The sequence below is a fragment of the Ciona robusta genome, chromosome 1, assembly GCF_009617815.1.
Source record: "Ciona robusta chromosome 1, ASM961781v2".
NCBI classification, from domain to species: Eukaryota; Metazoa; Chordata; class Ascidiacea; order Phlebobranchia; family Cionidae; genus Ciona; species Ciona robusta.
The window spans coordinates 11,893,727-11,915,827 of record NC_143235.1 but is presented as its reverse complement, the minus strand read 5'-3'; the positions used below and the strand labels follow the sequence as shown (position 1 = coordinate 11,915,827).

The 22,101-nt window shown below is 32.6% G+C and overlaps 1 protein-coding gene across 3 annotated transcripts; it reads left to right on the top strand.

Moving 5' to 3' along the window:
* Positions 1 to 216: 216 nt before the first annotated feature.
* On the top strand, positions 217 to 21,969 carry LOC149743265 (bromodomain adjacent to zinc finger domain protein 2B-like). 3 transcript variants are annotated; one of them, XM_089875866.1, is made up of 43 exons: positions 217 to 459; positions 734 to 919; positions 1,236 to 1,448; positions 1,768 to 1,928; positions 2,208 to 2,255; positions 2,476 to 2,598; positions 2,859 to 2,999; positions 3,160 to 3,376; positions 3,531 to 4,273; positions 4,708 to 4,786; positions 5,157 to 5,230; positions 5,775 to 5,870; positions 6,246 to 6,353; positions 6,550 to 6,659; positions 7,166 to 7,287; positions 7,652 to 7,770; positions 7,967 to 8,029; positions 8,152 to 8,196; positions 8,399 to 8,527; positions 8,691 to 8,796; positions 9,151 to 9,264; positions 9,542 to 9,684; positions 10,066 to 10,173; positions 10,369 to 10,553; positions 10,871 to 11,006; positions 11,253 to 11,327; positions 12,181 to 12,294; positions 12,810 to 13,734; positions 13,996 to 14,085; positions 14,488 to 14,623; positions 15,035 to 15,083; positions 15,156 to 15,339; positions 15,714 to 15,911; positions 16,549 to 16,707; positions 17,192 to 17,332; positions 17,559 to 17,689; positions 18,196 to 18,449; positions 18,937 to 19,063; positions 19,382 to 19,623; positions 19,891 to 20,104; positions 20,514 to 20,560; positions 20,936 to 21,079; positions 21,251 to 21,969. In XM_089875866.1, exons 1-43 carry the CDS (start codon positions 327 to 329, stop codon positions 21,423 to 21,425), a joined length of 7,107 nt encoding a protein of 2,368 aa, XP_089731992.1. In that variant the 5' UTR covers positions 217 to 326; the 3' UTR covers positions 21,426 to 21,969. The 3 variants fall into 3 exon arrangements, with proteins under 3 accessions (XP_089731992.1, XP_089731983.1, XP_089731996.1); XM_089875857.1 differs by having other exon boundaries at positions 2,205 to 2,255; XM_089875870.1 differs by lacking the exon at positions 7,967 to 8,029 and having other exon boundaries at positions 2,205 to 2,255.
* The last annotated feature ends 132 nt before the right edge of the window (positions 21,970 to 22,101 follow it).

The following is a 22,101-nucleotide window of genomic DNA, read 5'->3' as shown; positions in this document are numbered from 1 at the left end:
GAGAAAACTTTCCAGATCTAAATTAATGGTTTGATTTATGTTTCCCATAGATAATTTTGATAGAGATGACAGGTTTAATTAGTCGGCAAATAACTTTTAAGTATGACGCGTGACTGTGTTGTAATTAGAACGTGAACGTTCGTACTGAACGTGCGCGTTCTTAGGCTCAGGGACACCGTCTAGCGGCGAGTTTAATTTGTAGTTTAATTCCTCATTTTATACTTTTCCATGTTTCTAGGATTGCTGTAGTTCCTGAAAACTATGTTACAACAGTAAATGAATAGCAACATTTAAATTCCTAATCAGACTAAAGAAGAACAGAATTGATGGAACCACGTAAAAGTACCAGCAAAACTAAAAATGAACCACTGGATCTCCCTTTACATTTGCAACAGCAAATGGCATTGGCTTCCCAAATGGGAATTCCACCAGGCTACATGGACCCTTCTCTACTTGCAGGTGACTTAAATATCATGTGAATCAGGATTTCCCAAATTTTTTTTGCGTGAAATCCCCTTTACACTCTATAAAAATTTCCACAAGTTTTCACTGTTAATAGTATAAGCGGTACTCTGCATAAAATTGTTATACTACCGGCGACTCCTATATTTCGTTACGACCTACAGTTTCGCTAGCTCAGATGTAAAGTGGGAAGGTTAATTAATTTACTCATTTCATTCGTTTTAAAGTTTTTTCTTGCAGTTTCCTATAACAATAAAAAATATCCTTTCAGCTGTCCCTGGTTTTGTCCAACCTGGAATGATGGATCCTCAACAAATGTTCAACTTGCAAGTTGCTGCTGCAGGGGGAATACCCATGGTTGATCCCTCCATTGCCTTGCAGGCATTTGGATCTATGGGAGGGATTCCACCAGGAGGGATTCCCCCAGGTCTGATGGGAGGAAACATGGCAGCTCCAGGTGTGTATATACTATTTTTCATGGGTAATTTTAGTATTCAAATAATTAAGTGTCTATTAATGATGTACCAATGATTTTTTATAATTTTGAATCATGATAAATGGATTATAGATATATTCAATAAAGTTTTATTTTTTAAATTGTTGAAAGTAGAATTGCATATACGACAATGAATATTTACAGAATTATATAACAATAGCACCACAACATAAAATAGTGTTGTTAATTCTTCAAAAAAGATTTAGAAAATATGGGATTCGTGTGCTAACATTATCCCATCTTATCCCACAATTTATTCATGTTTGTAATACATTAGGAGGTGCTGAATGGTTGGCCATGATGCAACAAGCCCAATTGTTTGCTGCAATAGGAGGCACTGCTGTCCCAGGGATGCCTCAAATGTCTGGAGGAAATCCATTTCTGAACCCAAGCTTTAACCCAACTGGCGTCCCGCCCCAGAAAAGTAGGGGAGAGTCATGGGATTCCAATATGGGATCAAAAAACTACCCAAGCCGTTCTCCGCAACAAGGTATGCTAGTTCATCAGTATAAAAATGATTTTTCACCAGAGTTTTCGCTAGTTTACCAGAATAAAAATTTTGTTTTCCTTTTGTGATTTAGAAAAAAATCTGCGCCCAGATTATTTCAGACAAAAAGTACATGTTGTAAAAACATCAATTGTGCAAAAATATAATAATAAACCAATAAATAGATAAATGGTAAGTTTGTAATCTAATATAAGTTGCTTACTACTTTTCAGTACTCTTCTGTAATTAACTTAATTGAAGTTAAAACAGGAAATTGGTTACATGGAGCATTCTGTAAAATAATTCCTGCTTTTTATTTCAGGAAAATCTGGAGGTTCTCGTCCGAGCAGCACAGCATCCAGCTCACGTATGACACCCAGTGGTATTTCTCCATCTGTTTCGACCCCTTCGAGATCAAAACGACAAAAATATCAACCAAATCAGACTTCATCTTCAGATTCAGTTTCTAAAGTTATTTCAAATGTAAGTTTTTGGTGTGTTTGCAAATAATGATGTTAGATTCATTTTAAAAGGAGATTGGCAAATGCAACGAACATGCCCTATTTGTTAATACACCCCACCACACTAAACACTAGTGTTTGGCACCTTCCCTCTGTTTATTGTGAGTTGTGAATACCAGCATATAGCAAAAATAAAGATATAAAGATTCTACCCAGTGTTTATCTTTATTGTGTACATTTGTATTGGGATGAACTTATTCTGCATTTCTGCTAAGTTTAATTTCCATTATATTAACAGCAGCATGAAGCATTGGAACAAAAAAGAGTGCAAACAGAGCAAATAATGCAGGTAATAAAACATTACTTTAATTAGAAAATGTTTTAGGTTTTAATGATTTTTTTCTTTGGCACGGTGCTCTGGCCTTCAATTTAGGCCAGAGATGACCTTCGCAGGTGTTAAATTTAATTAAATACAGTCTGCTTAAGGTTATATATAAATAAAATGACTTTAAACTTGTCCTCTTTATTTAGTTATAACCTTATATGCTAACTGGTCACTTCATGTACAGGCGGAGTTAATGCGACAATTTGAGCAGCAATTTCTTCTTCAACAACTTCAACTACAACAACAGCAAGATCAAATACAAGCTGCGTTACAAGCGTTGAAAAATCCCACTAATCTGCCTGGCAAAGTAAGTTATAAGCTATATTACTGTGGGGTAAGAATAGGATACCGTTAGCGTCTTAATATTTCCTGATTGTGTTTTAACAATTAACAGCACTTTTTTAGATTTGTCAGACTAAGGTTATGGGATGAGAATAAAGAAAAATATTTTTAAAAAATGGAAAATTTATTTGACCAAATTTTTGTACATTTGACCTCAACATTAAACTAATTTCAGAGGAAACTTAAATGACAATATTCAATTAAAAAATAATTTGTTTTTCGCAGTCTTCCCAATCTGAGAAGATACAACAACAGTTATCTAGATCAATATATGAACAACTGGTGTCGCCAAACAGGGGGAACTCTCAACCAGGCACATCTAGTCAACAACTTCCAACTTTGGAAATGTTGATGTCACTCGGACAGGTATCATCTTTTGAGATGTGTGTTTCATATTTGTTATTTTCTTTTTTTTGTAATAGATATGTCATACCTAGTTGCCAAAAATAAGTAGTAGTTATGAAGTATGATTTTTTTTAAATCCAAAGCTGCATCTTTATGCAATTCTCTATGTTGTTTATTTTAGTTACCACTTCCCACCGTTCCAAGTTCTGAAAACCGGAAATCCACAAATCAACGGCCGCAGTCATCCAACCGTAACTACACTCCTCCCCTGTCTATCACATCTCTATCACCACCAAGTGTTAGACCGAGCAGTCAAAGTAACGAGCGAAGATCGAGAGACACCCCAACTGGTGACTCCTCAAAACATAGAAATCATACACCTGGAAATTCAAATCCAAGTGAGTACAAAAATTTAAATTATGTTACATATTATATGTAGGTCTAATGCTATGTGTACCTGTGAACTACCTGGGAATTGTATGTATATATATATATGTATGTAATTTATATGATTTTTAATGACTATTTAAATTAAAACGACAATTTTTTCAGATGATCCAAATAGTTCTGCATTTCTGGCAGCTTTATACAATAGCATGCAAAATCCACCTGAAACCAGTATACCAAAGCCCCAAGAAAATTCTCTCAACCCAATATCAAAGTTAAACATGAATTTAGATCCATTAGCAAACAATGCTTATGCTGATGAAACAAAAGAAATATCTCAACATCGAAGAAAGCAGTCAAACCCAATGGCATCAATGAATTTTGATGTAAACTCAGCTGCCGGCATAGCAAAAGATGTTGGCTCTTCTGAAAAACCTCTTAAACTGTATGAAGATCAGCTTAGTTTGCTGAAAGCTGAGAAAACGGTATCTGCGAAAGTTAAAACTGAAAAGGGTGATACTTCTGCTTTCGATCTATCGGTTCGAAAAGAAATAAAGAAACCAGAAAAGTCCAAGGTTTCAGATGCAGAACCAGAAACTTCAAGCAAAATAGTTGATCATCCCGATGTGAAGAACAAAGAGCTTCTCGCTGCAATGCAGCTCATGGCTTCATTTAAGCCAGACTCCAAAAACGGAGAAAATGTGAGTCGAGATATTACAGAGGAATCATTTAAAAAATTACTCAGTGGTGGTCAAGGGGGAGACTTGAACAAAATAAATGACATGCTTACTGCCACTGTAGCAGCTGAAATGCACAGGCTTCAGGTTCACCAAATGAATCTGCAAATGGAGCTGAAAATGTTAGGACAAAATGGATCAAAATCAACACAGAATCATTCTTCTAATAAGGTTTGTTGATTTTGTTTTATTTTCTATTAGTGTCGACTATTTAGTACAATTTAATCATATGTTTAGGCTCTTTTGGGTAGAAGTCAATTATTGGTTTAATGTCATGTCAATTATTGGTTCAATTTATGAGCATGGTTTCCATGATCACACTTAAGTTGCCAGTATATTATAACTTCCCAACAATTCCCTTTCATCATTTTGTTCTTAATTACTGAGTTAATGTGTGATTCGTAAAGCTGTTTCTACACAGATTGTGATACGATTAGCTGATTACTTCAAGTATCATACTTAGTAATTTGGTGTTCTTGCTTATTGTTAAAAATCACTCAAACCCATAATTGGGGTATGCCTCAATGTAGCACAAACACATAACATTATAAAACTATAATTATTCCTCAATTAAACTTAAACTGTAATTTTCATTGTTCATGCAGATGCATATCGAAAATCCTGCAGAGAATAAACCAGGCTCGTCTAAAAGTATGAATAACCATGAAAGTTTGAGAGACGCAGGTAATTTGTAACACAATGTATTTTTCCTGTATATCATACAATGTCATTATTAAATAATGCTGCATATGTAAAGTATTAACATGATTTAAATTAAGTTATACTGGGTAAATGTAAACCTGTAACCATAGACATGGATGTCAGTTGGAAATAATTAGTATGACTGATCTCAGGATATAATGCCAACATAAGACAATAAACCGTCACTACAATAATTTAACATCGTTGATGTAAAAATATAATGATAAGTCATTAAAGAAATATATGTTGTAGGTTTTTATTAGACATAAAAAGGTACTTACTACGCTTTTGGTACTTTAACATTAAAAACGTTACCACAATAATTTAACACTTTTGGTTGTTGTGTTTCTAGATTTTGATAAGTTAAGAAAACATTTTGTTGATGACGATTTTAACAAACCAATAAACGAAGGATGGAAACGTGAAGTAAGTCGTTTGATCTCTGAATCATCAACTCTATCACTAGTTCAATATTTATATTGTCTGATTCACCAATATTTCAAATATGTGTCACCAGTTGTTCACTGTTTAAAGTTAAACCAATATGATTATTATGAGTGTTTTTTTGTGTAGCTAATGTTTTTAAAGGTAATGTTGATTTAAATTGCACCATTAGTTTCTTAATGTAAAAATACACAAATACTCTATGAAATCAGCTAATGGTTGTCAATTATACTTCAAAAGTCACATAGCTAAAGTTTAAAATCATGTCTGCAACGCCTTATTTTATTCGGTTGTTACATTTTGTTCAAAACTTTTAGAGTTGTAGCGTTTTTCTCCATTTATTGATTTATTATGCTTAATATGGATAAAACCAATTTCCAAAAAAAAGGTAAAATATTTGAAAGAATGTCTGTAAAAAAATGATTATAAAAATCTCTTTAAAAAAATTTGTAAAAATATCTGGTAAATAAAATATGTTTTAAATATCTCGAAATAAAATTATTGTTTAAATATCATGCTCTTTTAGATTCGTATCAAATATTCCGGATCTGAATGGCAGGGAGATGTTGTTTATGTAAATCGAGAAACTAAGAAGCTTAGATGTTTGGCAGACGTGTCCAAGGTACTATAACACATAACATATTTTTATTTATCTTTTTGAAAGTTGTAGCGAAGATCATATTATTTAAACAACGAAAAGTGAAAACTACATTTATAGTTTACAGAATATAAATGTTTCTTACAGAATATAAACAGATGAGTCAATGAGGTTATTCATTTATAATTTATTCATCATCCATTGAATTAAACTATTGAAATCGCATGTCTGAAACAAGTAACAAGCAAAATCACAGGTTCTGACAGGAAAAATCACAGGTTTAATCCCCCAAAAAAGTCACAATTTGAATAACTTTGTACTGTACCTACATTTGAATTGTTGTTTTTCCAGTTGTATGTAATTTAAACATAAAATTTAAAACTGTTTATTTTTAAACAGTACTTGGAAGAAACTGGAGGTCATGGTTTATCAATAAATAACTTTTCTTTTAATCCAAAACTTCGAATTGGAACTTATTATGAACAGAAAGATAGAAGCACAAGACATGTAAGTATATCTGTGGAAACTGAAGTAGCCTTTCTACTAATTATTCATGGAACTATGTCCTGCATTTTTCTATAACAATTAGTATTTTGTTTAAATAGTTTTAAATATATATCTGTCAATCATAACAGAAAACCTAAATTTTGTTGTGTATATTATTCAATTTATTGATTAACAAAAACACCCATATGTTAAATAGTGGTCAAGAATCAGTGGATCTGAGATTGAAAGCCGAATTGCGATGTTGGACACAAATAATGTGCACAAGACCTCATCAAACACCTTGAGTCGAATATTTGAAGTGGCCAAGTGAGTGTTAATAACAGCATGTTTTGATCTCTTAATTCCCGGATTATTGATGTTTTAATAGCTGTCTTGATGATCACATACAATGTGCTGTCATGGAACAAAGCCCCTTTGACAACAGATTTAATATTACCATTTAATATTTTGTAAAGAGTGCTTGTTAGTTAATAAAGATAGATTGTGGGGGTTTATGTAGAGTGTAAAACATATGTGTCTAAAATTTGGAGTTTTACATCAAGGTTAAGATTTTTACATCAACAAAATACTCATTGTTTTTAAAGTAAGATATGTATTTTTTGTAAATAATGCTGGCTAGCTATTAAAACTAGATTGTAGGGGTTTATGTAGCGTGCACAGAATGTGTGTTTCTATTGGACTTTTTTGGGTTTTATAAATAATGCGCAACAACTATAGTAATGTACAAAGAAATTTTAAAAGCAATTATAAACTTCCTAAATCTACTGTTTCACTAATACCACTAACAAGTTATACTGTTACATCATAAATAGAGAAAGAAGAAAAGCAAAGTCAAGTCGCGGTTCATTGCTTCCCAATCGAACAGAATCCGTGAAACGATCAATCGAGGAAAGATTGTGCAAAGAAGCGGAAGACCGTGCTCTTAAACAAGCTGGTATGTTTGTATTGTCGAACATTTCCTAAAAAATACTAAAATATTTAGTGATGCTTTCTTATTAAATACTAGATATACCAGTTCTTTAGTGATTCTTTTCCTTTAAACACTACAACAATCCTGGTGTGTGTGTGTTTTATTTCTATTGTTAAGTATAGAGGCCACATATTATTAACAATCCAGGTTTTTGTTATATGCATTGTGTGTTTTATTGTGTTTTTTTTACCTTTTTAATTTATATAGTTTTTTTTTGTTAGTAATGGACAATATCTTGTGGCATGGCACGCTGTGGGACCTCACCCTTCTAGTGTAGTATAAATTTACCGTTAGTGTAAAGTATGACAAGTTTTTTTTTAAATTGCAGCAGAGTTGAAGGATCAGCAAGAAAAAATTCAGAACAAACTTCTTAGACAACAAGAAAGACACCAGAAGCTTGATCAACAAAGAATTGAGCGTGAAATACGGGAACGACAGTTACTGGAGGTACACCTTAATTTATAACATACACGTTGTAAAACTTGTGTTTTGGTAATTTTGTTTGTTATTTATGTTTTCATTTGTGCCTCTATTAAAAAAATATCTACTGTTTGTTATTGTGAAGTGCAACAAAAACATTTTTTTTACTATAGGTGTGAGTTACTTAAATAATTCTAGCATTACACTTGGTTCTTTTTTTAAGGAGAAACAAAAACAAGAAGCTAATCGCCAACTTAAATACCAAGAGGCTCTGCAGAAAGCCAAGGTTTTTTCTATTTTTCTTTAGTCATAAACGATAGTGATAGTTTGTCATGCATAGTAGAAGTAGTTTGGTAGTGTTTAATTTTGAATTTTTTTTAAGTTTGAAAAATTATTGTTTTCCTGTAGGAACGAGAAATTCAAAGACAACAGGCTTTGCTTTTTAAACAACAAGTGAGTTTTAATGTTTAAACCTTGAAACTACCTGCTTTTTGCCCTATAGTAGTCAATACATAAATGATTTACAAATTGTCAAAATATGTGTATATATGAAGTAAGTTTACTGTGGCTACTGCGAATATTTTTTTTCTTTTCTCCGCCTTTATTGGGTCAGTGTAAATAATTTTTTTAATACTCATTATGATGTCATACTCAGGAGAGAGAGCAGCGAAAACAGCATCTGATCTTTCTCAAAGCTTTGGATTCCAAGAGAAGATTAGAAGAGAGGGATCGAAGGAGGGAGGAAATGAGAAATGAGAAGATTTACATTCGGGAAAAACGGATGGTATGTCCTTTTATTAGTTTTTTTTTGTTAAACCTTTTGAAAATGTTTTTTTTCGTTGCTATTTTTTGTTTAATACTATTTAATATTTAAAACTAATAATTATTAATATGTTACCCTAACATCCAAATGTATTTTATTACCCTTTTTTTGTTTTCTGGTGCAGGAACAAAGAAGGCTTGCAAATAAATTGGCGAAAGAACTGAAGAGGCCAGTGGAGGATATGTGTCTTAAAAATAACAAGCCTTTGCCCATATTACAACCATTACAAGGTAAACATAAAATAAATAGTTTCGATGGTGAACAGAACTATCCTATAGATATTTAAATAAAACGCGTTTTTAAAATGTTTTGGTATGTGAATTTATTTACCGATTTTTAGAATAGGCGTATTTTGTATTCACCTTTTAGTGTAACAAAAAGGCAAAATATAATAAACTAATCTATACCGTTACATTGGTTAATATAAAAAACTAGTAAGTTTTATTACTATGACATCAAACTGCATGATGTTAATTGCTTTGAAGCCTTGTTTTATTTTTTGACATATTTTTACAGGGAGTTTATAAACTTGTATGACAGTAATGACAATAAAAAACTTACATTTGAATTTAATTAAAAAACAGGGACTTTGAAGGAGAAAGACACAAAAAGATGGAGTCAGCTTGATGGGAAAGCCACAGCAGATGTGTTGATGGTGTTGGAGTTCTTACATACTTTCAAAGATGCTATCTTGATTGGTAGGTTACGGTTACACTACTGTGTGTGTGGTGAGAATAGGTGTTTTTGTATTAATTGGAAAACTAAGATTTTGTGTAGAAAGTATGTTAAAACAGGTTATAGAATAGAGTGGTAAGAGAATAAAGCTGATTGGAGTAAGTAAACAACCCATTGGTGTGTAGACAGTCTATGGGAAATATGACTTACTGTATGGTATATTTATATAACAAATCATTCGTCTTGTCTCAACTCTCATTGTCTGTTTGAAATATGAATATGATGTTTATACATTTTCAGACGAATCTGTCATCCCAACGTTTGAACAGCTACAACGAAGTTTGCTTAATGATCCGGAACACACAGGGTCACTGGTACAGCTGACAATGGCATTGTTACATCAATGTTTATGCGATCCAGGGGTGCCAGCCCCAGGCCCATGGGTAAGGCATTGTAATGCTTTGAAAATAAATAGGATATTTTGTTAAATGATTATATGTAAACATACATGTAATACCTGCTATTGTTTTTTTGGGCCAGAATCATTTTAACCGGTATATTTGGATTTTAGGTTATCATGGACCAATAAACAATATATATATTGCAGAATAGCAGTTTTTTAATCTGTATGGAATGTAACAACATGTATATGAAACTGTGTGTAAAAATATGTATTAATAATAAAGTGCTTGCTGATAGCAAAGATATCTAGTATTTTAACAGCAATGCAAACTTGCGTTTTTTTAACTTTAACAGCTGAAGTGTTGATTAACATATGAAGGCTTACATAATTGATCTTTTGACGTAACAATTATTTTATTCAGCTTCATTGTATGACTGGGATGAAAGTTACAGACGTCGATGTCAGCAAAGGAAATTATTCTGAAATTCTCCGACTTTTTATCTGGGCAAGAAAAGGCTTTAAATGCGAGGTGTGAATTAAATATGAATTATATGTAGAAATACAAAATTATAATTGTCTATAAACAAACAATGAACAATCAATTATTATCAAAAAACCTTGCATCTAAATAGTTAAATTCTTATAGAAAGAGTTTTGTTTATAGGTTACTTAAATACAGGTAAAAAAAACACGTTAATTATAACTTTATTATAATAACCTACAGACCTCGAAAATTTTGGACACAGTACCATTCCTTGCATTAAAAGCGGAGCAGAAGGCGGAAATTTTGGCTTATCTTGTGAACGAGCTGGTTTGTAGTCGACCAGTGTGTGCTGAGATTGAGAAACATCTTGAAAATCTTGCAACGTTACGACGAGATAAGTGGATTGTGGAGGGAAAAATACGACAGTAAGTAGGACTTGTAATGGGATTTCTGTTGTTCGACAAATTTTATATTTAGTCAGATATTACACTGGTTTAGCTTAGTTGTATTAATGTTCCAGCTGTAACAATGCGGTATCTTTTTTCGGGTGTTACCTTGCCATATTATATATACTGATTTTCCAGGTGTAACCCCGCAACATTTTTGGGGGTGTGTAAATTTTTTTTCAGATGTAAACCTGCATTTATGTACTGGTGTTCCATGTGTTACCTTGCCATAAGGTTGGAGTACTGTCTCTTTAACAACTAAATAAAGCAAAATTAAATATTCCTTATTCACTCAGAGCAAGGATTGAGCATGCTAATGATGGCAGTGATACCTCAACTAATTCTCCGATGAAACAACGATTGAAAATTAAAGTTGGAAACACTGAAAAAGATGACGACGAAAGAGATTCAGTTAAAGGAGACAATGATTCGGTTTGTATTTAAATTTAACCAACTTTCCAATTTTATTCTGAGAAACATTGGTACTTATATCTTTGTGTTTTACTACTATAATGTGTTTACTGTCAAATAATGTACCATAATCAATACATCTAAATTTCATGTATTTGCTGTAACCTTTAATTATTTATACACATTGTCATCAACCATGGTATATAGCAAATAAGATGTGCCTACCCAATGAACCCTATGTTTTTTTTAAAGTAAGTTTTCTTCCAGAATCCTGATGGCGAATCAAAACCAACATGTCGCAGTGATACAGCTATTCAAAGAAAAATGAAGGAACTAACAAAGGTACAATGTTAAATATAGGATCTAAAATGTTTAAATTACACAACATTTGTTTGTTTTTTTTAAGGTACAATAATAAATGAAATAATAACTAACAATATTATATATATTAGGGTGGGGAAAGATGAGACACATTTTTATTCTATTTTCTCATCCTATTTGGTAGTAAACAAAGAGCATTGGATTACAAAACCGTATCTTCATAGCAACCATAGACCGATGTTAATTGTTTAAAACGCGATCAGCATATTTAAATATTATGTGCTAAATATGTCCCGTCTTCCCCCACCCTACTATATTTTTAAAGTATTATTTGACAAATGTGGCGTCTATATGCACTACACGACATTATAATGTTACAAATTAGTATGTGATTCTCTACTGAATGTTGTATAAGTAAGCAAAAAAATGGGTAATGTAACTTCCACATACCTTATGCAGTTGCATATAACAGTGTAATATAATGATTTTGATACTTTCTGCTAACTACCATTTAAAAGGCGCCGTGGCCAAGTGGTTAGTGCGCCCGCCTGTAACCCAGAGGTAATGGGTTCAAGGCTCGTCGCTGCTACCATTTTGGGCGTATGTGTCCTTGGGCAAGACACTTAACGGCAATTGCTCCAACCCAGTGGTCACTAATGGGTTGTCTAAATTATCAGCCATACATAAAGAAAAAATCCAAAAAAATAAATAATCACCCACAAAGTAACATACATGGTAACTCGTAAGCTGGCACGAGGTGTTAACCCGTGTGATAACGACTGTCGTTTTCCGGCCACGCGAGGATAAAGTTAGTTACATTCATTCATTCATTCAAAAGAAATTATACATTTAAGTTTAAATCATTTATTTGCAGGAACATCAATCCTTTAATGAACTATTGTTCACAAGTTCGAAACCATTACGAGGGTTGGACCTCGGTCAAGATCGTTATCGGCGACGATATTGGGCTCTCTCCAACCTCGGAGGGGTATGTTTATGTTGTCATGCTAGTGAGAGCTTTGTAAAAATAGAGAGTCTATTTGAATTTTGTTTAAATTTTAATCTTGTTTGTAACTTGTAGTTGAAACCTTTGAAGGTCTAACTTAATAATAATGTGTACATTAGTTTTTTTGTTTTTCTTTTTTAAATTAGTAGTTTACAAAAAAATAGAATGGAAGATAGTTTTTGATATTACAATTTACATGTTATAAGTCTCTTCTTTTGTAGAAATTCTTTGTTTTTTTTCATTTTTGGTATAATGAATTCATTTCAGGTTATAAATTTATCCAAAGCAGAATGTTGTGCATGTTTTGGATATTCCAAATTCAACCTCTGTCTTTTAGATTGTTTCTTTCTGAAAATTCACTGTTCTTAATGATTTTTACTGTTTTGATTTTTTTCCATGTTAACGGAAAATCAGAATGTATGATAGTTTTGGCAATTATTAATTCAACTTTTGTCTTAAAAAGTTCTTCTTTTTGTTTCTAATAATATTTAACTTAGGTTTATGTTGAATCTCTTGAGAGTGGGAGATTCAGTGATGGAGATGATGATGATGATAAAGAGGATGAGACCAAGGATGGTGAGAAATGTGAAGAAAATATGGAAGTGATTTCCCAAACCAAGTCTTCAGATCTGGATTCCCAAAATGAAAATATTGTTTCTGAAAAACCTACAGAATCAAGTTTAGAAAATATCTGTGAAAATAAAACTGATGAAACTTGTCAAAATAAGCAAAACTCTGTCTCCATAGATGGGAAAAAAGTGTTAGAAAACTCAAGTGAAAATGAGAATAAAAGTGTTTTAAACACCAACAAAACAGAAAATACTGAACAGTCTGAACATTTGGTACAACCTACTTTGTCGGTGGAAGAATGTGAGCAGAAAAATAAAGTGGTTGTGGAACAAGAAACTGAACCAACACAAAATTTGGTCAATGATGTTGTTTTAAAAGCAGAAAACAATAAAATTAATAAGGACCCTTCATGTGATGTCACAAATACAAAATCCCCAACAAGCATTGAAATCAATGACAATAATGGTTTTATCACACCAACAACTGATCATTGCTCTTCAATATCAACCTTCGAACTGAATCAAGGAAGTCAACCCATTGACAACAATGAATCAACAGATCCACAACTTGCGCAACAATCTTCAAAAAATGAAACAAATTCAACTCAAAATAAACAACCAACAAATCCTGAAGCTGGTTTGCTGATGCAGGAAAATTCACATTATGACATGATAAATACCAAAGCAGAACCTCATCTCAATGAACAGGCAATAGTGACAACCAATGTTGAAAACAATAAAAGATTTCCAGAACCAGGGAATCCTGTTGTGGAGACAGAAGACTCTGTAGTAGCCGCAGCGAAAGCAATCGCAGCAAAGGCTGTTGCTTCATCTTCCCATCTGTTGTTTCCACGTAAGAAATTATGCCAAACATTTTAATAATTAAAACAATTTTTTAATCCAAAAATTTAAAAAAAATAGTTTTTTTATCTTAAAATATAAAAAAATTGAAACATGGTGTGTTGTTGTTGTTGATTTTCGTCAATGCATAGCTTGTATTTTGCTCCTAAAGAAGTCATCTTTGTTTTTTTACATGGTGTTACTTGTATTTGTTTCCTAAATCATTTTTTAAATGTTACATTTAAATATTTCAGTTTTTCTTTTACTTTCTCAGGTTCAAAAGAAAATATGTCTCAATCTAATTACCAAAGCAAGCCACCTGTAAAAGAGGAAGACAAAACTGAAGCTCAAAACACCAACCAAGGTGTGTATGATGTGTAATAAAGTTCTATGCTACTTAAGAAAAGATTATTAGTAAGGTTTTAAAGATTGAAACTTGCATTTAAATTTCTTGAACTGTCTGTAGTAATGTTTTGCAGTTACAGTAACCAAATGCAGTTGTGAGTTCTCTAAAACTTTTTGGCTGTCACTAAAACTAAACCAGAACAAACAAACCTCTGCATATCTACATAATGCAATAGCTTTGAAAACTTAAAAAATATGAAACTCCTATAGAAGTGTAACACTCCTACAGATTTTTTAATTAATTCTGCTGTTGTTGCTGTCAGACATGTAACTCAAGTAAACTGCTCCTTCACCAGAACGGTAATTTACTCTTATGAAATGTATATTGACTAACTCTTGTCTCATTCAACTGTAAATAAAGATGTTGGATGTAAAGAGAATGAATTAGGAGAGCACACTGCTAAAGCTTTGTTAAGCATGGGCATCAACCCAACTTCATTGAGTCAAAAGCAATTGGAAGCCCTATCACATAACAGAGATGAAAATCTTGATAAAAAGTGAGGTCTATTTATAAACTATGATTTGATTGACTTTAGGATAGCTATTATTTACAATCTTTTTATAATTACAAGTAGGTTACTTTGTTTTAAAGAATATACTATTTTAAATATTTTTAATTTTAAAAGATACAGTTGAATGTAAGGAATGTATGAATGAATGAGTGAATGAATGTAAGTTAATTTATCCCCGCGTGGCTGGAAAACGACAGTCGTTAACTCGTTATATAACACAGGTTTAACACCCCTCATACCAGCTTGCAAGTTACCATGTATGTTACTATTTGGGTGATTATTTTTTGGATTTTTTTTTATTTTTTTATGTATGGCTTATAATTTGGACAACCAATTAGTGACCACTAGGTTGGTTTTTCCTGTTTAGTTAAAATTTACACACAATTTCTATTTTAGAGTAAATGAGACACAAGCAAATGAAGATATAAAAAAGAATGATGAAAAGGTGAATAAAGGACCTGTTTCATAGCTTCACTGCTAAGTGGTTGATTTATACTAATTCTATTAACTGTTTCAGCCACCAACAGCGCCCAAGAGCGAAACCTCTCCACAAGACAACAAGGCAAAACCAGCGAACCAGGAAAATAAAGAAGAAGAATTACCGATGGATTTATCGAAGCCGATGCCGACACAAATTAACTTCCAAACCAAACAACCTGTTCCAAATGCATTCATACCACCCCTACCATTCAATATTACAGGTAATATAATTCATCACTTTTGTTTTTGTCACTTGGTTGCAGATATTATTTTTCCTTTTTTTCTTTTTTAGATTTTCTTTTCAGTTATCCCGTCTTTTTATTTTAACTGTTGTGTTTTTTGTGTGTTTTTTTATTTGCACCTAAAGAAACAAATGACAATTTTGTTTATTTCAACTGGTTTGTTTTATGTGGTTTTATTTTTTATTATTCCCCTAAAAAAAACATATTTTTAGCTTATTTCAACTGGTATGTTTTTTGCAAGTTTGAATGTTTTATTACTGCACTTAAAAAACCAAGTGCAAATTAGTCAATATTTCTAATTTTGCAATATTTGACAATTTTACAATAAGTAAACCCGCTATCTTCCCACACAGGCAAACCTACACCATCCCAACTAACAGAGATGTCCAATTTCTTCATCCATGGAATGAACTATCCTCTCAATCTTCTTGAACGAAGCCTCACTCCAAAGTCGGATGAAATGAAGACGGAATTTATTATTCCTCCCGGTGCAATGGACCATGTTATTCCATCACAAGATATCAGAGAAAAGCCACTCCCCATTCCTAAAGGTTTCTATTTTTTAAGTTTATTTATTTTTACTTTATCAATGCATAGAAGGCCGGAGGAAGATGAGACACCTTTTCATTCTATTTTCTAACATAACTTATTCTATTATTTCTATATTTTTAACATGACATATTCTACCTTTCCAACATTAAACAACTTAAAGTAAATTTTATTTGTAGTATGGTGAGAAGATAGGACACCTTTTCATTCTTTTTTCTCATCTCATTTGGTAGTAAACAAAAAATACTATAAGAATTATAAAACCTATCCGAACGACTCTCAAAGACCGTTGTTAATTATTTAAAACCCGATCAGGATTTTTAAATATTATGTTCTAAATGTCTCCCGTCTTCCCCCAACCTACTAAATCTCTTTGTTTATTTCGAAAAATCATCATTTTTATTGTTCATGTAACAAAGCAGAAAAATACAATGTATATTTATATAATGTGTTGTCCTTACACCACATTCCCTTTTCTACAAGTCTGGTCATTGCTCATTTCTTCATTTTACAACAACATTATTGTAATATTTTTAACTGAAAATTATCTTTAAAATATATTCCTACCATAAATACAAAGTATGGCTGGTGGAAAAAAACAGTTATAAAAATTATCATAAAATTATTATTTTATCTTAGAAACAAAGTTTGGCTGGTGGAGGATCACAGAAGAGCAAGAATTTGACTCCTTGGTTGATGCTTTACATCCACGAGGAACAAGAGAGAAATATCTTCATAGGATGGTTGTGAAACACCGGAAATTCTGCATTGAATCAATGGAAGTGGCGACTAAATCTGGTGGGAATGAAACAACAATTATATCACTGATTGGTTCTTGAATTTTAATGAATGTAACTTACTTTATCCACGCGTGGCCAGAAAACGACATTTGTGTTTATTGAAAGTATATAACTGAATGTATGAATGTAACTTACTTTATCCTCGCGTGGCCGGAAAACGACAGTCGTTATCACACGGGTTTGACACCTCGTGCCAGCTTACGAGTTACCATGTATGTTGCTTTGTGGGTGATTATTTTTTTTTGGATTTTTTCATATTTTTTATTTATGGCTGATAATTTGGACAACCCATTAGTAAACACTGGGTTGGAGCAATTGCTGTGAAGTGTCTTGCCCAAGAACACATGCGCCCACAATGGTAGCAACGTCGAGCCTTGAACCCATAACCTCTGGGTTACAGGCAGGCGCGCTAACCACTATACCATGGCGCCAATATATAATTTATGTATATATGTTTTTTACGTTTGAATAATTTTCTTCAGAATTTTGTTTTGCAAACGGACCAAAGCCAGCTCGCACTTCTGATGGTGAAACTGAAGAGAAAGAGAACTCTGTGAACGGTGATGCAGAAAAAGATGATGATGAACAGAAAGATATAAAAGAAGACGAAGCTGTGGTCTTGGGTGTGTTAAGCAATTCAGAATTTGTATATCATTTCTATGTCATTTTATCTTTTAACTATTAAATAAATGATTTCGAAATATTCCATTTAAAAAAAACACTAGTTTATGTTATGTTCAACTAAAACTTAAAATGTAAGCTGGTTCACAAAAAAAAGAAAAAAAAACCTTGATTTTTGTATTTTTATATTAAGCTTTATTTTATTTCTGTTTTAAATGTTCATTGTAGAAGAAAATGATGACATCACGGAAGATATTTTAGAAAATCCTGTGGAAACTGCTTTCCAGATTGAGATGGAAACTTTAAAGCAAGTTGAAGAGTTATCTGATCGTTGTGTTGCAGTTGGGGTGCTTAACATGGTGAGTTTCTGTATTTTGATTTATTTTAGCCTTGTATTTGTACTTTGGTTCTTTGTTGTATTTTGGTGTACTTGTGTTTTGGCTCTTTCGGCAAAAATTAAGAAATGTTGTTTTACCCTGATAAAGACTACCTGAATCAGACATTGAAATGTTGGTCAGCAAAATTCTTGCTGGAAGAGCCAAAATAAGTATATGCCTGGCAGCACCATTATATTTATATATGGGTTGAACACACAGATGATGTTATGTATGCTATAGATTGCTTTTCTGTCACCCCAAGCTTTTTAAATATATATATTAACTAAGATTCAAACTTTTACTTGTTAAACAATTTCTAAAAACTTGGTATTTTTTCATTTCTCTTGAATCGTTATCTCATTCTGAGAATGATTAAAAACTAGATCAGGGTTAGTTTCACGGATACACTTTTTTCACGAATTGGCAACAATTTATAACTAATTGTAAATTAAACAAACATATCATATTTTTGTAATTTTCAAATCCAGGCATGGTCCAGTTTGCCAAAGGCAAGTTTTACACGGAAAGATTTAGCTCATATTCCTTACGTGCCCAATGGAGATGCAATGAAGCACGACGCGACAAACCCAGTCGAGCATGACTCGGAAAGCGTTTTATGTGTAACGGTTGACTTGCTTCGAAAACTGGAACTTGCGATTCCAAGATCTTACTTGAAGCCACCACTTGTAAGAAAAGGGGGCGCTACAGAGTTTAGTAATCTACCATCGTTGTCTGAATCAGGGTGAGAATAAGTTAAGATTTTTCGCCCTTACTTTTGATAAGAATGTATATTTTGAGATTCAATCCTGTTTTGCATTTTTTTTTGTGAAATATATTTCTTTGCAATTGTTCAGTTCTGTGGCAACACGAGGTGTGTGAAACATGCAGGATAAATTATTTATATATATTTGTTTGTTTATTAATGTGGTTATTTAATCACCTACAGTAACTTACTTGGTAACTCGTGGTGTATATACGCCTATGTTATAACGACTGTCGTTTTCCCGTCACACAAGAATAAAGTTAGTTACATTCATTCATTCATTCATTTAACATACAGGCATAACGTTTTCATTACTATCCTATACATTTAACCATAAAGCCTCCAAACAAGCAATTCTTTAAAGCCTCTAAACAAGCGTTGTGATATATACGACTATAATGCATGGTTTGCACATTCCTATCTTAACCCATTTGTTCCTTAAGCAGTCATGTTTTATTGTTTCCAGAGCTACAGATGTGGCCGCAGGTCTTCGAACTTGGAGGAATGCTGTTTCCATGGCAACAAGTGCTGCACAAATCGCCATGTGTGTCACCATGCTTGAAACATGCATTGCATGGGAACGCACACCTAGGGTGGGTTTATTGGCATTTCAATATTTTTTGACTTATCATGAAAAATTTTAAGAGGGCAATTTAATTAATAATAAAGCTGTTGTTTTAGCCTTGAAATAAATTTTGCAGTAACTTTTTTAATTTGATGTTTTTTTTTAGTATGTGACGGCGTGTTTTATTATCCTAGTAAACTGTAAAATTTGTTAAAAGTGTAATTTTGTGTTTCAAAAAAAATTATTTTTTCCTAATTTTTTGAGTTTGTTTTAATTTGTGACTGTGTATCCTTTCAACTTTTTAGTAAAATGAAAAAAATCTTGAAAGTGTGTTTTTCTCATTCAGGGTTCAATCAAAACTGAGATGAGTCCAAAAGTGAAGAAAAAGCGTTCCGACAAAAGATCTGCTGCCAAAGCTCAGTTGCCCAGCAACTCTATGCCTGGATCTAAGAAAAAGAGGAAGTCACCGGAATTCATTTCGGACATGAGCAGTGAGATAGGAGGCTGTAACTCTGACATGACAGTTGACGCAAATGTCATTTTAAGAGAGAAACAACCTCCTGTGTCACCTAAGCAAAAAAGAAAAAGGTAAAATTGTAAAACGATAAATTTTTTTAACACTTTTGGCATTGAACTTATATATACATTTTACCGTTTTTTTTTTCATTGTTGCGAGTGCTGCCTCTATCTTTTTTTACTGTATTTCTATGTAGTAGGTTTGAGTAGTATGGTCTAACTCTCATAGAAGTAATATTAAAAACATGATTAAAAATCTGGGAAATTTTGTGCTAACATCACCCAACACCCTACCGTACTACACGAAATACTTTTATTTATTTACATTCTGAATCCCAGATCTCTGAATGAGTTCGATTCAATCCTTGATGACACTCATGATGGTGAGAACTCGTATCCTTGCAGTGATGTAGAAGGAGAAGTTTCTCGGAATGGAATCAACGATTCTGACAAAGCCGGGGGGTCTGGGGAGGGGTCGGTTGATGGACAATCGGAAAACTGTGATGTTGTTAAGAAAAAGAAAAAAAAGGCAAAGAAGAAGGCAAAAGACGAGGTGGGTAAATGTAACTGATTCATTCACGCCTGTGTTCTGTTTTAAACACTTGTGTTCGCCCAAAGGTTACCATGTATGTAACTTTATAATTAATTATTTTATGTATGGCTGACAATTTAGGCAACACATAAGGGACTATGGGGTTGGAGTAATTGCTGTTAACAGTCTTGCTTATGGAGGTACATCCAGCTATTTTGAGTTAACATTTTTCGCACATATTATTACTTGGAACCTGCAACCATTAAATCCATTTAACATTAATTTATGATCAAAATTAACCAAACCATCTAATATTATTTTGAACCTGTCTTAGCAGATGCTTAGATTGAATAATAATGTTAGGTTTATATGGTAATAAAGATTATATTTTTTCCTGAGATAAGTAACAAGCAATACCATGTCGTTTCAGGGTGATAAGGATAAGAAGAAAAAGAGGAAACATACAGCAGCCTGCCGGTATGTTGAAATTAAAACTAAAAAACGCATTATTATAATAGGATATAAGAATATTTGTAACTGGTGGGACTGCCTTTAACCTGTGTGTATAATAAACCTCAAGTAGGTAAAGTGTAATACCTTGTGAGTAAAAATGACTGGGTTCTGACTGGTTTACATGCTTAATGCAGCTGTTATATGTTTGATTGTCTTGAAGAAAGGCCCCTATTTTTTCTTGATCTAAAAAGTGGTTGTCCGGATTGAAATTCTTCTCAAAACATGCTAACTCACTAATAAGTGCATGAAATGTATGAAGCTACCATATACGCTTGCAATTTTTTATTATTTTATATTTTTTATCGTTTTTTCAAATTGTAATAACTTAAATTTTTAAAGGGAAATTCTGCGAAAACTTCAGGCTCATGAGATGGCAACGTGGTTTTTATTTCCAGTAGATCCAAAAGTAGTTCCTAACTATAGGAAAGTTATTAAGAAACCAATTGATTTTAGTACAATCGAAAATCGACTTAAAAAAGGAAGGTAAGTAAAAAAAGTGTATTTTTAATATAGTGTTAATATTAACAGTGAATGTAGATGAGTTGTCTGTAGTATTAAACCCAGGTTTTTCGGTTAACCGTTTTTAATAAACGTAAAATATCATGTGAATGTTCTATTTATTTATGTATATCAACAACAAACCAACAATTTTAGATACAAAACTGCTGAAGGATTTATGAATGAAATTCTCATGGTTTTTGATAACTGCCGGTTGTTTAATGAAGATGATTCTCCTATTGGTCGAGCCGGTCATGCGTTACGATCATATTTTGACGAACGTTGGGCTGAACTCGTGCGTGACAATGTTGACTTTGAGTCTGAAGTTTAATCTCTATTGCCATCAAGTGACAGGATTTTTGGCTACATGATGTTTATGCTGCTTTGCGGAATTTCAATACGTAGAAATGTTATGTACGAAGCACTGACTTGCTAAAGTTATAAGAAAAGTTTCATATCCATTTTTATGTGTTGCAATTGTTTTACCTCATTCCAAATATAGTGTAGTGACCAGTCTATTTTTCAAGCCTGAAATATTTTCCCGAGGTTATTTTTTTGCCAATAATGAATTGTATTATTTTTGTCCGATTTGTTTTATTATTTTTTTGATGATCATAGAAAGCTATTGTAAGCAATCTATGGTGACCACGTTATAAAGTTTATGGTTCTGCCAGTGAAACTTGAAAACATTGAAATTGCTTTATTTTCTTCCTAATAAAATTGAAGCCAATGGTTTTTTAGTTTTCTAAAGCTAAAAAAAAATTTTTTTTTGGTGAAATTTAAGTCGCAGTAAGTTCTTCACTGTCCAATTTGTTTTTTTTGTGGAATGCTTATGTGTATGTTGCTGCCCAATATAAACATGCTCTGTGTTTCAATTGAGTGTTAGTTACCGGAGGCATTGAAAGGCGTTATAATTAAAAAGGACTAAACTTTTATGAATGATGCGGTAACCACAATTGGAGATCGGCAAATTCTCTCTGATAGAGTTTTGTATCAAAAGGTCACAA